The sequence below is a fragment of the Rousettus aegyptiacus genome, unplaced genomic scaffold (genome assembly GCF_014176215.1).
Source record: "Rousettus aegyptiacus isolate mRouAeg1 unplaced genomic scaffold, mRouAeg1.p scaffold_m13_p_10, whole genome shotgun sequence".
In the NCBI taxonomy this organism is placed as follows: domain Eukaryota; kingdom Metazoa; phylum Chordata; class Mammalia; order Chiroptera; family Pteropodidae; genus Rousettus; species Rousettus aegyptiacus.
The window spans coordinates 30,077,257-30,092,793 of NW_023416285.1; the positions used below are offsets into that span (position 1 = coordinate 30,077,257).

The 15,537-nt window shown below is 33.2% G+C and overlaps 1 protein-coding gene across 3 annotated transcripts in view; it reads right to left on the reverse strand.

The window, feature by feature from the left end:
* Positions 1–625: 625 nt before the first annotated feature.
* Positions 626–15,537, reverse strand: part of BANK1 (B cell scaffold protein with ankyrin repeats 1) — a 259,252-nt gene continuing 244,340 nt past the window's right edge. Inside the window, exons 12-16 of one of the 3 annotated variants that reach the window (XM_036227662.1) lie at positions 12,477–12,655; positions 8,424–8,487; positions 5,247–5,276; positions 2,755–2,819; positions 2,388–2,504 (exon numbers count right to left, since the gene is read on the reverse strand). In XM_036227662.1, coding sequence (XP_036083555.1) covers positions 2,797–2,819; positions 5,247–5,276; positions 8,424–8,487; positions 12,477–12,655 — 296 coding nt within the window. In that variant the 3' untranslated portion in view covers positions 2,388–2,504; positions 2,755–2,796. Of the gene's footprint in view, positions 2,505–2,754; positions 2,820–4,075; positions 4,132–5,246; positions 5,277–8,423; positions 8,488–12,476; positions 12,656–15,537 lie in introns of those variants that run through there. The other 2 variants (XM_036227664.1, XM_016159041.2) reach the window with 2 other exon arrangements.

The window sequence follows — 15,537 nt, forward strand, 5'->3', positions numbered from 1 at the left end:
TATCTCCAAAAAAAAAAAAAAAAAAGAGGCCAAATAAACAACCTAACACTTTATCTTAAAAAACTAGAAAAGGAAGAACAAATGAAGCCTCAAGTCAGCAGGAAGAAAGAAATCATCAAAATTAGAGCAGAAATAAATGAGACTGAAAACAAAACCAAGAAAAAAATAGAAAAAAATTCAACAAATAGCTGGTTCTTTGAGAAGGTTAATAAAATTGACAGACCCTTGTCTAGACTCACTAAAGAAAAAAGAGAAAGGACACAAACAAAATCAGGGATGAAAGAGGGGAAATTACACCTGATATTGCAGAAATACAAAGGATCATTCAAGAATACTATGAAAAAGTATGTAACACCAAATTTAATAACCTAGAAGAAATGGACCAGTACTTAGAAAAACAACCTTCCTAGTCTTAATCAAGAAGAACTGGAAAATCTAAATAGATTGATCAGCAGTATAGAAATTGAAACAATCATCAAAAATATACCAAAAAGTAAAAATCCAGGACCAGATGGCTTCACCAGTGAATTCTACCAAACATTCAAAGAAGATTTAAGGGATCAAATATGTGGTAGCTGAAGGAAACTGGTCTTTGGGTGGTAAATACACAATAGAATATACAGATGTAAAATTATAATGTACACTTGACACTTATATAATTGTATTAACCAATGTTACCCCAATGAACAATAAAACAAAAATATTGCTTCCTTAGGGAGCAATTTCACTTGGGATCATTCCTAAATTTGGATGACCCTTTTTTCTGCCTTTGCGTTTATCTACTTTTCATCACTTCTTTCCATGCAACAGGTGTGACATAGACTCCTTCTAATCCCCCAACTCCAACCTTTTCTAACCAATTTAGTGTCTGGCAAAGCCTAGTCAGCCAAGAATGGGAGGAGCCACAGTACAAGAAGCGTAAGGAAGACCTCAGTGATTTTTAGGTTTCTTTTCCATGTTTCTCTGTGGTGACAAAGATTTTAAGGGCTAGAATGTCTCGGGAAAGAGGACATTAAAGGAGCTTTGGCCGTGGTTTTATTTTATTAGCCCAGTTCATAAAGGCAATATTTAGAGGTCCTGAGTTTAGATTTCCATCTATGTTAAAGACATGAGTAATACTCAGGCCTTATCTCTCTTGCTTCCACCCTTAATATGGAATGATCTAATTGCATTATAAATAGGAAAGTTAATATTTTACCTGTCACTGAATTTCACCTGTCACCGAATTTCACATTTTTAATAAGAATAAAGCCAATGGCTAAATTGTAGGCATCAGTCATAGGCTAGTGGAGATTTTCTTACTTGAGAAATGATACAAACATTTACATTGTATAGATGGAGAAAATTATAGAAAAGAAGTCAGTTTTCCTGGTGTTTTTCCTAACCATTGGGTGTGGCAGTGCACGGAAGTGGTGACTCAGTGTGTGGAACAGCAGGCTATTTCTTGAAAGCTTGGATGTGAAACTAAGGACTAAATTTCCAAATGTCATAATCAATCCCTTCTATAGGGATTAACTAAACTATTATTTTTTAAAACAAGTTTATTTAAGAATGTTGATAGTCCTGAGAAGCCTATGATCAATGTTTTGTAACTTTAAACAGATATTCCTATCACTGTTTAGAAGCTAGAAAAGTATCATTTATGTTTATTCTACTTCATAGGTCCTACATGGTGAAATTAAGTTTAGTTACTTTAAATAATTTTGGTAGATTTCCCTTGTAAATTGGTAAGCAGAAGAATTTAGTGGTTAATTCTCATACATTGGTTTTGAAAAGTCAGGCATAACTTTAAACATTCACTTTATTTGCAGCAATTTTTCATGTAAATAATAGAATGATAAAACTGTATTCAATTCTAAGCTAGTAAATTGCACCTAAGAAATAAATTGATGAAATCATAAGTCTTTTAATAAGGAATATAGGTTGTAGAAATGTATGCTAATATGAGATACAGAAAGTTAGAAAAATAATATTGTCAGAATTATAAGCAAATAAGCACTAAATAAGGAAAAGTTCCTGCAAACATGATGTGGCAATAATAGAGTTTTGAATATGAGAAATTTAGAAAATGGACCAGCCACTTAAAAGGCAAATATGTACCAAAAAAAATTGTATTTTCATGATTATACTAAGGACAGGAAGAGTAATTTATTAAGGTTAATGCCTCGAACAGGCCCAATAACTTTGCTACAGAGCATTTAACTTCTCTGCTCGTTTTCTTTAATTTTTTAAATGGAAAATAGCTGCTTTAATAGCAAAGGACATTGTAAAATGCAAGAATTTTCAAAGAATGCAATTGCTCTATGGTATTTAATTTTACTCTTGATATACCAATCTGATGCACATACAATGCCAATAAATTGTGGCGATAACAAAATCTGAAATCCAGAGGATTTCTTTTGCTTTCATAGTATAAATTTGCCCCGAAGGCAGAAGGCAATCCAAATGCAAGCTTGCTTCACCCAGAAAGCAGTGTCTGCAGAATCTTGTTTCATAATAATAACCTGAAAATGAGATCACAGGAAATGTATTAGTGAATAATGGATCATCAATTGAAATTGATTAGCTAGCATAAAATTACCCCTATACATAAATCTTTCTAAGGAACAATCACCTTTAACTTGAAAAATATACATGTTTATTCTTTCAAGAGAAGAAAATGAAATATTTAAAGTATTCTGTTTGCTAGACAAATTATTTCTTCAATTCCCTAATAAACCTGCTTCAGGCTTTTAAAAAACATAGCTGTTTTACCTTCCTTAGTGATCTTTTCTGCAACAGAAACCAAATTCCTTTTCAACTTGGAGTCGAGCCTGAGGCTAAGGAAAAAAAAAAAGAGAGACAGTGCTAGCACTTCTCCATTTTAAGGCTGAGCAAAGAAAAATAACATAGTCATAGTCGCCTTTCACAGTCACAGAAAAACAGCTCTGTAGAGGCAACCGGCAAGATAGTCCACCATTTTAAAAGGAAAGAATCATTGTGAAGCTCAACTACATCAAAGTCCTTGAGTTCAAATTTTATTTCCATTTTGAGGGAGAACAGCTCAAGCGTTGGGAATCTGTATTCTTTTCCTCTTATCCAAAATCTTACTCCCTGCCACCAAAACAACAATGACAACATGGCATGGTTGTATAGTCCTTTAAATATTGTAGAGGATCTTTGTTTGATGAAGATATTTTCATAAATTCTTGGGCAAGTGTGCTACCTAACAACTGCCACAGTTGATTAAGTCCAATGAGTTATGTACTGTAGACTCATTAGGTCTATAGCTCATTGGTGGGCCAAAGAATGGTCCAGAAATGCAAGTGCTTCAAACAGTTCTTTAGAGTGAATGATTACTTATGACATATTTGAAACATTAGCCAAATTTAGGATTATTAATATTTGGTACGCTAAAATTGGTTTATTATGAGAACTTACCACAGGCTCTAATTCTGGATTTTAGCAGTTAATCCAGTTGCCAGATGATTGTGGCTAACAGTGTAAGTTTCTTACATTACATATATGGGTAATTGGAAAAATGTAATTTTAATGAAGAAAAAATTGTGGTCAGGTTATTAACAACATTATCTTGAACAGATCTTGATTTTCAATTGCTGCTGTCTTTGCTTAGTGTTATTTTTACCTTCTCATTAGCAATTTATTTTCAGTTAACTCTAAAATGTTAAGTAATGTATATTTACATGAACAATATTTTGAGGTTAAATTTTTTCCCTATAACCAGACTTCAAGGAGCGTATATACTGATTCAAATAGAATTGTCATATTCTTATTGCTAAAGAAGATGTATTCATACCTTCTCTAAGATTTATTTGGCCCATTAATGTAAAATTCAGTCACACGTCGGCCTCGATGCTGCTCTCCTTTGAGTTCTTTTTTTTGCTTTTCACCGAATAGTTAATTTCTTTAACTTACTGATCATGTATTTTGCACACGAATGCTTAGATAACTTATTTTATTCTCATTCGTCAGAATATTTCAAAGCATAGTTAGGATAGAAGGTTCTTACATTTTTTTCAATGAAGGTCTTTTTTTTTTGTTTTGTTTTATAAAAATTAAGGTAAATACAACCTACCCTATTGCCACAGGGTATGCTATATAACATACTTTCATTGTGGACACTTTCATTACCTAGAAATACAAACCGTTATTTTTCTTTAATTATTCCCACATTTCATAGCTTATTTATTCAGTACTTTAAAAAAGTTATATATTCAAAAGAGTAGGATATAAGTAAAGAGAAAAATTACTAAAGAGATAACAGGTCATACTGAAAAGGCACTCCTGGCAAGTATGCTATTCATTTCTCCTACCCTAAAGATTGACTTAGAAAGGATATTGAGGAGTTGCTTCAGCTTAGAAACAATCTAACACCTTTGAATAATGACCTCCACTTGATTACAACTGGATTAGCCAATTGAAAAGTACCCTTTAAAAAAAAAAATTATAAGTTTCAAGTATACAGTACATTGGTTAGGCATTTATATAGTTTATAAAACAATCCTCCTAATTGCTCTCTCTCTCCTCTGGCTCTCCACCTAACCAATATATTAATGCTAACTGCATTCCCTATGCCGTGCTCCCTATCCCCGTGACCATCTATCAACTACTAGTTTGTACTTCTCTAACCCTTCACTCCTTTCTCCCAGCTCCCTGCCACCCTTCTCCTTTGGCCATCACCAGATTGTCCTCTATATTTGTGAGTCTGTTTTTGATTAGTTTGTTCTTTCTGTTCCCTCTGGCTCCTCTTTGCCCTCCCAATATTCTGCATGCATTCCTCCCCATCACTAAAGTGAATCATTCTCTCAAGCGTCATTCAATTTCATTTGCTCTGTCAATAATGCCCATTTATAAACTTTAATCAGCAATTATTTACATATGTCATCATCAGTATTTATAGCAATTCCCACAGTAGAATTCTTATCTACATTTTACATATAAGGAAACAGAGACCTAAAGAGTTCAAGTGACTCGCCAAAGGTCACAACTAGTAAGGTGTGAAGAGACAGGTCAATTAGAGTTCAAAGTACATGCTTCTTTTACTATATAACAATGTTTCTAGCATTGCTATTCTAGAAACACCTCACAATTTATTTTGGATGCCAAGTGGTTTTGCACATAAACACAAAATTTATGTGAACTTTTACACTGACCTGCCTAGTCATATTAGGTTCAACTTATATTGAAATTGGTATATACATGCTTTGTTTTAGTCCGAGCCCCTTCAATAAATACCAAGGACTTACCATTTGGGTGGTGCACGATGGTGAGTTTATCTAAAAGATAAAAAAAAAAAAAAAAGCACATTCTACTGAGTTTTTTTCAATATTTATTCTAAACTATTCTTTTTATTGTTTGACTACTTATCTTAAAGGTGAGCATGAAATTTCACAATCTGATTTAAAAAATACTAATCTCTATCCACTAAGTGTGAGATCATATCTTTTATTACTTTTGTCTTTTTTCCTCCAAATGCTTGTCCCAAGGTATTATGATTTTAGTTATGTTTGGCACTTAATAAAAGTTTGCCATTCTGTTTTGACATTCTTATAGCTTGGACTACTCCATTCTTTTTTTCTTTTCCTGAAATTAACATTTTCAGTAATAATTACATACAGTATAATTCGAACATTTTTAAATGTATGCTTTTTACAAATGCTTTTTAGTAAGGAAGTGTTGAAAACATCTCTGAGTACTATCAAATTTTGTTTCATGAGTTTTTATAAAACTCAAATACATATATAATATAAAGGACACAAATATTTAGGATTTTTATATCTTTCTAGTGAATTGCCCTTTTATCATTTTGTAATATTATCTTTTATCTCTTGTAATAATCTATGTGTCAAAGTTTTTCTTGTCTTATATTGCTATAGCCATGCCAGCTTTTTTATGCATAGTATTGGCATGGTAAATCTTTTACTATTCTTTACTTTCAAACTGTCTGTGTCATATATTTAAAATTTAAGTCTTTTATACAGCATAAAATTGGGTTTTAGTTTTTTATCCAGCCTGAAAATGTCTGCCTTTTATATAAAGTATTTAATTCATTTACATTTAACATAATTATCGATATGACTGAATTTAATATCACCATCTTGCTCTTGTTTTTTAGCTCATCCATTTTGTTTATATTCCTCTTTTTGCAAACTTCCTGCTTTATTTTTGGTGAATAAAATAGCTTTTTAATGTTTTATTTTATTTCCTCTATTAGTTTCCTATCTATCTATCATCTATCATCTATCATCTATCTATCATTATCATCATCATCTGTCTACCTATTGTCCATTTATTTATGATTGCTTTATAATTAAATTATGAATTTTAACTTATCAGAGTCTATTTAGAAACAATAGTGTACCTCTTGACGTTTTATGACTTATACTTGACACTTTGCACTTCCTACTTTACCTTTATTCTCCATTGTACCTTATTATTCACATTCCATACTTCGAACTTCACCATTAAAATGTTTACAATATGTAATTCCATTTATCTGGACCCTTTGTCTTTGCATGGTTAACTCCATATTTTTTCCTTTATATGTTATAAATCCCCTGCCCCCTTAAGTGTAGGCTCAGCTTCAGTGAGGGCCTTAGAAAACATATTGGGCTTTCTAGAGGTCAACACTGAAAAAAGCATAAAGCCCAAACTATACAAGTTCATGTCAGTAGTCAAACTGCCTGCTAAAACTAAAACCTACACTCATCTACGAATATTAAATATGAAAAAATCCAGAATATGCAATATATTATCTGTAATGTCCAACATTCATTTTTTTTTTAAAAAGAAGAGGTACAAAGAAACAGGAAAATATAATTCATAGAAAAAAAAAGAAAACTATCAATAAGAACTAAACCTGAGATGATCCCATTGTTTACTTTCGCAAAGACATCAAAGCAGCTCTGATAAATATAATTAAATTAATAAAAGATACTGTCTTACAAAGAATAAATAGTGAATCTCAGCAGAAAAATTGAAACTATAAAAAAATAAATAGAAATTGTAGAAATTAAAATTATAATAAAAGAAATAAAAAATTTATCAGATGAGTTTATCAGCAATTTGAATATAACAAAAGAGTTAAGAACTTGAAGACAGAACAATAGAAATTATTCAATATGATTAACAGGGAGATCAAAAGGCTTTGAAAATGGAGCCTCAGAGACATGTAGCACAATATAATATGGTCTAGCATTAGTGCAATGAGTCCCAGAGGAAAAAAGATATTATTATTATTATTTTCTGTCTTCCATGTGGCTCTCCTAGGAGCTTGGTTTTACGTGTTGTAGTTTCTAATCTGTTTGTCTTTGGGCATCTTAGTTCTCCAGAGTCTCAGTTTCCCTATTTATAATTTGAAACTAATGTCTACCTCAAAACATTATTGTAAGCAATTAATAATGTAATATTAAGCATATAGTAGTCAAAAATATTATTTACTACCACTACTATACTTAATGTTCCTTAGTAAAATTATTCATATATTTTGTAATTTTATACATTGTACAAATTTTATTCTTATTTCACATTAGAATGGAAGTCCCATGTTTATAACCTTAATTATTTTAGGAAGTGTATTTCTGTTTTAGAAAACATTTCTAAAAGAGCTTAAAGAATTCTCCATGGAAAGTAGATAACAATCTAATAATATGAAAAGAAAATGAATTTTAACATGGTGAATTTCAGCTAGAAGCACTAGCTAAAAACTATGAAATATTATTGAAAATTGAGGAGATGAATGCTTTCAAGTTTTTAATTATCTGTACAGGAGTATGGACTTGTGGAAAGAGTGGTCAAATAGTGAGAACACCATTTATTTTCAATTTTGCAATGTGTTGTTTATCTTTGGAGAAGATTTACCATCTTAATAACGGTTGGTTTGTATTAAAATCAGTGTCCTCCCCACTAAAGCAACTGTTAATTATTAGCAAGAGGAATCTGCATCGCCAAAAAGCGTGCTAGCTGCAAGGGAAGGCAATCTGAGATTTACAATTTAAGATAATCCACATGTGAACAATTGTAAGAACTGACTATATTGAGACCATTCTACCTTATTAAAAAAGTATGACTCCTTAAAAATTTAATACTCCGCGTAATGGCTCGTATATAAAAGAAATTGGAGCAGAATTATCTTGTTTGCAACTTACATAGAAATCAAAAGAAAAAGAAGTTACTAGCATTTATTGAACATTCATTATGGGTCAGAGAAGGTTAAAGTATTTTATATGTTAACTCATAAAACTACTTTTAGATATATGTATCATTATTCTTGTTTTGCAGACAAGGGTTAAAGACACTCTCCAGTTACACAGATGGGAAGTGATAAAATGTAGATATGAATTAAAGTGTGCTTGACTCTATAGTCCTTACATTTTCTACTCCATTACCCAATCATTTTTGAATAACACGCAATTTTTACTTACTATAGACATTTTCTTCTTCAGGCCTTTTCCCAATAATGCAATCCCGTAGTTGTCGTAGTTTTTCCTAAATGAGGAAACAACCAGGAAACAGCAGTTAAGGTTTACAAATTTGTCATGAATCAAGATGAAACATCAATTACTATCACCAATACCACCATGACTATTTAGTACTAATTTGGCATTTACAATGTTCCAAGTGCTATCCTTGGTATTTACTCAATATAACTCAATCCTTACAACTTCATAAAGTAGATATAAAATGTCATCATCTCATTTTACACATATGGAAAATGAGATGCAGAGAGGTTAAGTAACTTTCCCAAATCACACAATTATAGATGATAGAGCTAGGATTGAAACGCAGAGCCCAATTATTTTGGGAGCTATTTTACCAATCTAACACCTGAGGGTTCTACAGTGGCTATATGGTATCCAAAAGCAGGAGGGTGACACAGTGTTGACTTGTTGTGACCTGAGCCCATCTCCAGCCTCTGCAATCCTTCCCAAGAATTCTAATTTACTCCAACTAGAGACTCGGAAACAAAGGATACATGACTGGATTTCCCTTCTCAGTACATTTGTCATCTTTCTTTGCTTTCCAAATATTATACATTGAACACTATTATCTTTAACCACAGTTTAAAACAAGCTAACATTCAACATCCCTTTCATGAGAAAACCTAAGAGCAGCACTTTTCCTAAGGGTTTCTCTTGAGACCTAGAAACCACATTTCCTAAATGGAGAGTTGTTTTCACCACCTTAAAGATCCTCTCCTAAGAGTGAAGCAAATATTCTTTAGGTATTCAGTGATTATGAGCAGGAGTGAGGAGCATGAAAGCCAAAGTTTTTACCTTCTCAATCATCTTGCCTTTGACTCTGCAGATTCTATGTAGGTATTCATTATTCTAGAAACTTATAATTAACCCTATGTTTGTACCATTTTTCCTGTCAATTTCCTAAGATAAGGCCTCTGTCAATAATAAGATAACTTTATAGTTACCTCTGGTAGATTCATTCTCATGGTACAAATGAATATTTTTGTAAACTACAAAAGTAATAATGATAAATATATGGGATTTTGTCCTGTGTATGTTAGGAAAAAGGAGAACATTAAGTTTTCTGTCATTTTGACTGTTGTCCGGGCCCTTAGGTTAAGAACTAAAAAAATACAGAAAATAAGCTCCTTGACATTGGATTTGGCAACAATTTTTGGGCCTGGTACTCAAAAACAAAAGCAACAAAAGCAAAACAAGCATGAGTACATCAACCTGAAAAGCTTCTGCACAGTAAAAGAAACCATCAACAAAAGGTAACCTACAGAATGGGAGAAAATATTTGAAAATCAGATATCTGATAAGAAGTTGATTTTCAAAATATATATAGAACTCATACAATTCATTAGCAAAAAATTCGAACAATCTGATTAAAAAATGGGCAGAGGCACTAAATAGACATTTTTCCAAAAAAACATACAAATGACCAACACCTACATGAAAAGGTCCTGGACACCACTAATTATCAGGGAAATTCAAATCAAAAGCACAATGAGCTATCACCTCATGTACATTAGAATGGCTATTGAAAAGACAGATAAGCACATAAGTGTTTAGAGAAAAGGGAACCCTGGGCCTGTTGGGAATGCATCTACTATAGAAAATAGTATGTAGGTGCCTGAAAAAACTGAAAATAGAAATACCATATGGTCCAGCAATCCCACTGCAGAGTATATATCTGAAGGAAGTGAAAATAGGATATTGACAATATATCTGCACTCCCATGTTCACTGCAGCATTATTCACTTTAGCCAAGATATGGAAACAACCCAGGTGTTCATCAGTGGGTGAACGGATAAAGAACATGTGCTAGATAAATACATAATGGAACATTGTTCGGCCATGAGGAAGCAGGAAATCCTGCCATTTGTGACAATATGGATGGAACTTGAAGGCATTAAGAACATCAGAAAAGGACAAATACTGTACGATATCGATATATGTGGAATCTAACAACTTAAAATTCATAGAAACAGAGAGCAGAATGGTGGTTACCAGGGACTGGGGAAGTCAGAGAAAAGAAGAGATGTTGGTCAAAGTGTCCAAACTTTCAGTTATAAGCTAAATAAGTTCTAGGGCTCTAACGTGCAGCAGAGTGATTACAGCAGACGTTACTGTTATTATATGCTTGAAAGTTGCTAAGAAAGTAGATATTAAATGTTCTCACCACAAAAAATAAATGGTAAATAAATGACATATGGAAATGTTAGCTAGCACTATGGTGGTGATCATTTTGCAACTTCTTAAATTTACACAATGCTACATGTCAATTATATTGAAACAAAGATTGAAAAAAAGTGGAAAAGCCTGACTGATACCTCAAACAGTATTAGAGTTACGAAACTTTTGGCTGACACGGAAAGTAGCCTTAGTGCCTGTTCTTGCATTTACAGGTTAAATTTTTTTGTTTTGTTTTGTATCAACACCAACCATATTCATTATCCCATTGTCCCTAAATATTAGATAAGTAAAAAATCAGTATTGCAGTAGTGAGTACGGACCACCTTAAATTCTTTCTAAAACAATATTGAATATAAATAAATAACACAAATAAAATAGAAATACCCCAGGGTTTAATTAAACAACTAGCAAAATCTTTCCGAGAAAATGTTTCCGTTGGATTACTCTAAATTATAAATGATTACTGAGCAGTTTAAGAGGATGAAATGCAACAAAATTTATATAATCTGGCATTGCTAAAAAAGTGAGTTGTACATCTACACTTAAGCACATTACACCCATTTCAGGATAAGAGGGATGTTTGATGGCGATGACATGGATTGAGAAGCAATGTAATTCTGAAGATGAACAGTGATCAGTTGTAGAACTCTACAATTAACATTCTTTTGCATTTGTTTGGCAAAATAACTGCCCTTGCCTAGCACTGCAAAATCTGGACCATGTCTAATGACCAACCCACAGCCAGAGCTGCCTTAGAGATAGGTGGTTCCTGACAAGGAGTCCTCTCAGATGTACTGGGAGAGTCCCCTCGCTTAAACTATCTCCTGCTTATGCCACATTGTTTAAATTTCACCACGAGGACTAACTTTTCTCTTGTTTAAAAATATTTTCCAAAGCATTGTTTTTAAATCAAAAAATGATTTCATGGGAAAGATAGCATAGTGAGCTATTAATGATTATGTATACATTGGCCTAAATTAGGTAATTAAATGTGTTTTATCCAATACCTGCCTGACAACTGGTTTCTAAGGCCTTTGGGCTTCCCATGATGGGAAAACAAAATCTGTTGGAATGTTCTGAGAGTAGAAAGGCCCATGAGATACGTAGAATGAGGCTCTGATATCCCTCAGTGAAGAATGTCACAGGATGTATATGGCATATTCTGTTTTCATTCTCATTTTGGAACCACCTAGTTCAAATTACCTCCCAGGATATAAATTATATTTATAGAAGACAAGCCTAAGCTTATCTAAAGTTAATGCTGTTGGTATCTTTTCTCTACAGAATATATATATATATATATATATATATATATATATATATATATATGTTAAGGGGAAGAGAAAATAATACTTATTACATTTTATTTAGTACTATTGTTTGATAAGATTTCAATCATTTTCTTTTTTCCTTTAAGTCTGGTCTACATTGGCCTACATAATATACTCTTTGGAATGCTGAGCATGTGTTAGTGTAAAGATGCTTCACCTTAATTTTTTCAACAATAAAATTCATAAAATATTCACTACACTAAGGACAGCCTTGCAAGGAAGTTATGTATTAGCTCTGATATGCTAGGTCCCAGCACTGAGCTCAACAATGGTTTGTTAAATGAAGTCTGGATACTTTCAAACTTTCAATTGTTTGTTTGACAAACATCTTTGTGTGTGTGTGTGTGTGTGTGTGTGTGTGTGTGTGTGTGTGTGTGGCTATTTAAAAACAAACAAAAAAAATAGTTACCTGTATTTCTTATGTAGACTAAACGTTTACAAAGAAGCAGGGAGGGAATGTTTTGAAAAGGACTGGGGTCAGCATTACCTGCTGAATCATTTCCAGGCCAGTCTTTCCCATCTGCCAGTGTTTAAACTTCTCCAGGGCTTGGTCCACAGATAGTTTCCCGTTCTTCACTTTCTCCTGCAGGAGGATGAGTTCTTTCTGCCCATCAGCCAGGTAGCTCCTCCTGGTGGAAAAGGCTTGACTTTCTATCCGAGCTCTGTCTGTAATATGAATGGAGGGTATTTTAACAAAAAGTCAATCTATAACGACTGGATAAAAAAAGCACTCTAAGAAATAAGCAGCTTGAGTTTCTTGTTCTTATGAGTCTATGAGCAGTTATAGAATAAATCGGTAGAAAGTTTATGAGTTTATCTCTAAGGATGGTTGTGCCTAGTACCTAGTGTTATGGGCAAAAATAATGTCTCATCACTAAAAACATAAAGAGAGAAGGAGAAAAAGAGCAGAAACAAAAGTCCTGCACTGCACTAGCTGTGGGCATTGCCAATTGCACGTTTTTTGGTGAGAATTACTTTTAATAATGTGAGTAAAATACTCAGCACAGTGCCTGTCACATAGTAGGCTAAATAAATGCTAATATTATTATTAATAATAAATATTTGTAGAATAACATAATCTCTTTAGCTTTGGGAAAAGAGATGTCAACCCAAATCCAAGCGTTGTGAGGGGTTTAGAATTATTGAAAGTTTATTCCTGAAATATATAAAGTAAATAACTGCCAGTCATTTTGTAGTAAATTGATTCCTTTTCAAATGAGTATATTATTGAAACATGCCATGTATTATTTGCTCAGCAGAATAAAAACATTGGGTGGCCCAATTTTTCATGTGTGGCTGCTAATGCTACTCCAGAGACTGGCCTAAAGTACAGTGGTAGCAAGTTGTAAACCATGGGTGAATTCAATGTTTTATTTGTGTCACGTGGTGTTTGAAGACATATATGAACACTCTGGATGCCTTTAGGGATGCTACATGTTCTCCTGGCTGCTCCAATCCCTGTTACTCCTAATAGTCACTGGATTACATCTCACTTGTGCTACCTGCCTGGCTGCAGAACTCCTTTGAGTCTGAACCTTCTCATTTATATAGCTCTATTATACAGTAAGTATATTAAGTCTAACATACTTACTGTATAATCTCAGGAGGGACTGGGTAACTCAGCAGTAGCAGCACATGTCTTATGCACTGTCAGGTCTAAATACACTTGACTCTAGAAGGAGAGAATAGGTAGTCCTGCTCAACTGTGTACTAAGGAGTTGTCCCTGAAGACATCAATTCTTACTGGGGTCCCTTCTTCAAGAAAGAAATAGATCAACTACATTGTATCCAGAAAAGATAAAGACTGGGGAAATGGGGAGGGTATTCAGATTCTATAGTAATAAGGATTCTCAGATAGTGTTAGGATTGGCTAGTCTGAAAAAGAAAAGTTTCAAGTATCTGATAGCAGGTTTAAGCATGTGAAGGGGACTTGAGCCTCGGGACTGTCTTGGAATGATCTCTGATGTTGCTCACAGTTTTGAAGAGGATTCTAACAGGGAATCTTGGAACAGGGGCACAGAAAGGGGTCCTTTTTAGAAGATTTATATGCACATAAAACTGCTACATGGCCAATCATTCTGATTCCCATGGAGGTTTCTTGGCTTACTTTTTCTCTTCAGAAGTCATATTCCCCCAGAACCAACAAGATGTCAACAGATTCTATACTTTAAATCTCTTCCTTCAGGGATGATGAAGCATGAAATCTCAGGGAAATTGGAGAAGCACAAGTCAGCCACAGGGCTCACTGGTTCAGCAGCCAGAAGCATAGATAACAATTGAGGTCTTGCTTCTTGTACCATTTATTTTTTATTGGCCTCCACACACTGTAGTTCATTTCGTGCGATGCTGTTTGCAGTAGAATTCTACCTGCTGTTCCTGCCACAGTGTGGAGGGTTAGCACCATCATTTAACAGATATACCATTTAACTAGCACCTCACTTCCACCCTCTTTGCCTACGTGCGAATTTATTTTTATCTCAAGTAACCCATGCAGCTGAATTTTCTGCTTTTGTAGAATTTATTGCAAGAAAAGTCTTCCCAGAAAACCATACCAGCTTTGGTTTTGCTATATGTTCAAGTTTAGCTGAATTTGAAAAATAATTAATCTTTTTATTAATATTCACTTCAATTACCCCTTCATATTTCAATTTTAGCTACTAAAGTATAAACAAGATGACTTTTATTTTGTGGGAGGAAAAGAGATTCAGTTTTGGGTGGTTGTGCAGAGAGAACAAAAGAACAAAATTTAGGAGCAGCAGCAGTTAGTTCTATGTATCAAATGCTGAAAATTAGACTAATTTTCCATACATCTGCTTTTACTTTTTTTCACAGTAAAAAGACAAAAGCAAATTGCTTGATAAATTACTATTAGGCATGATAAGTTGCAAAGAAAAATGATGTAGGCACTCTACTATCTGTCTTCTTAAGGACAGACTAAAACTAAAATGTGCAATTTTCAGTATGGTGTGCAAAATTGATTATTGCATTTAGATTACTATTTATGGGGGATGGAAGGATTTTTTCTTTCTTCCTCAATCTTGTATTTATTATTAGTTTGTATTCAGAAGAGTCAATATGGGTTTAACATAATTTTCATCAAAAAGCATTTGTCAGGCTGTCAATTGAACAATTGTAGACATGGTCTTGTGTTGTAAAAGCTCTAAGACACACTCTAGTATCTAAAGTTTTAGTTGCTTGGGATTATTTCTCACTATAATATTTTTCTTTTGAATGAATGCTGGTCATATAAAAAATCAAGTAACCCATTGTGGTGAGTATATTAATCTATAGATTAAATAAGTAAGAAAATTGGGCTTCTTATTAAAACACTATTTACTGAGTGACTGGCTAGAAGAACTTATTTTTACTGAAAAATTGAAAGGAAACAACTTGACTGTACAATAATGAGATTTAAAAGATGAAATATTTACTTAATAAACATTAGGAAGTCATTAAAATAACACCTAAAAAGACCATGTTGCAACATAGAAAGTACTTATTATATAATGACAAGCACAAAAGCAGGAAACAAAATTGTATATATAGCA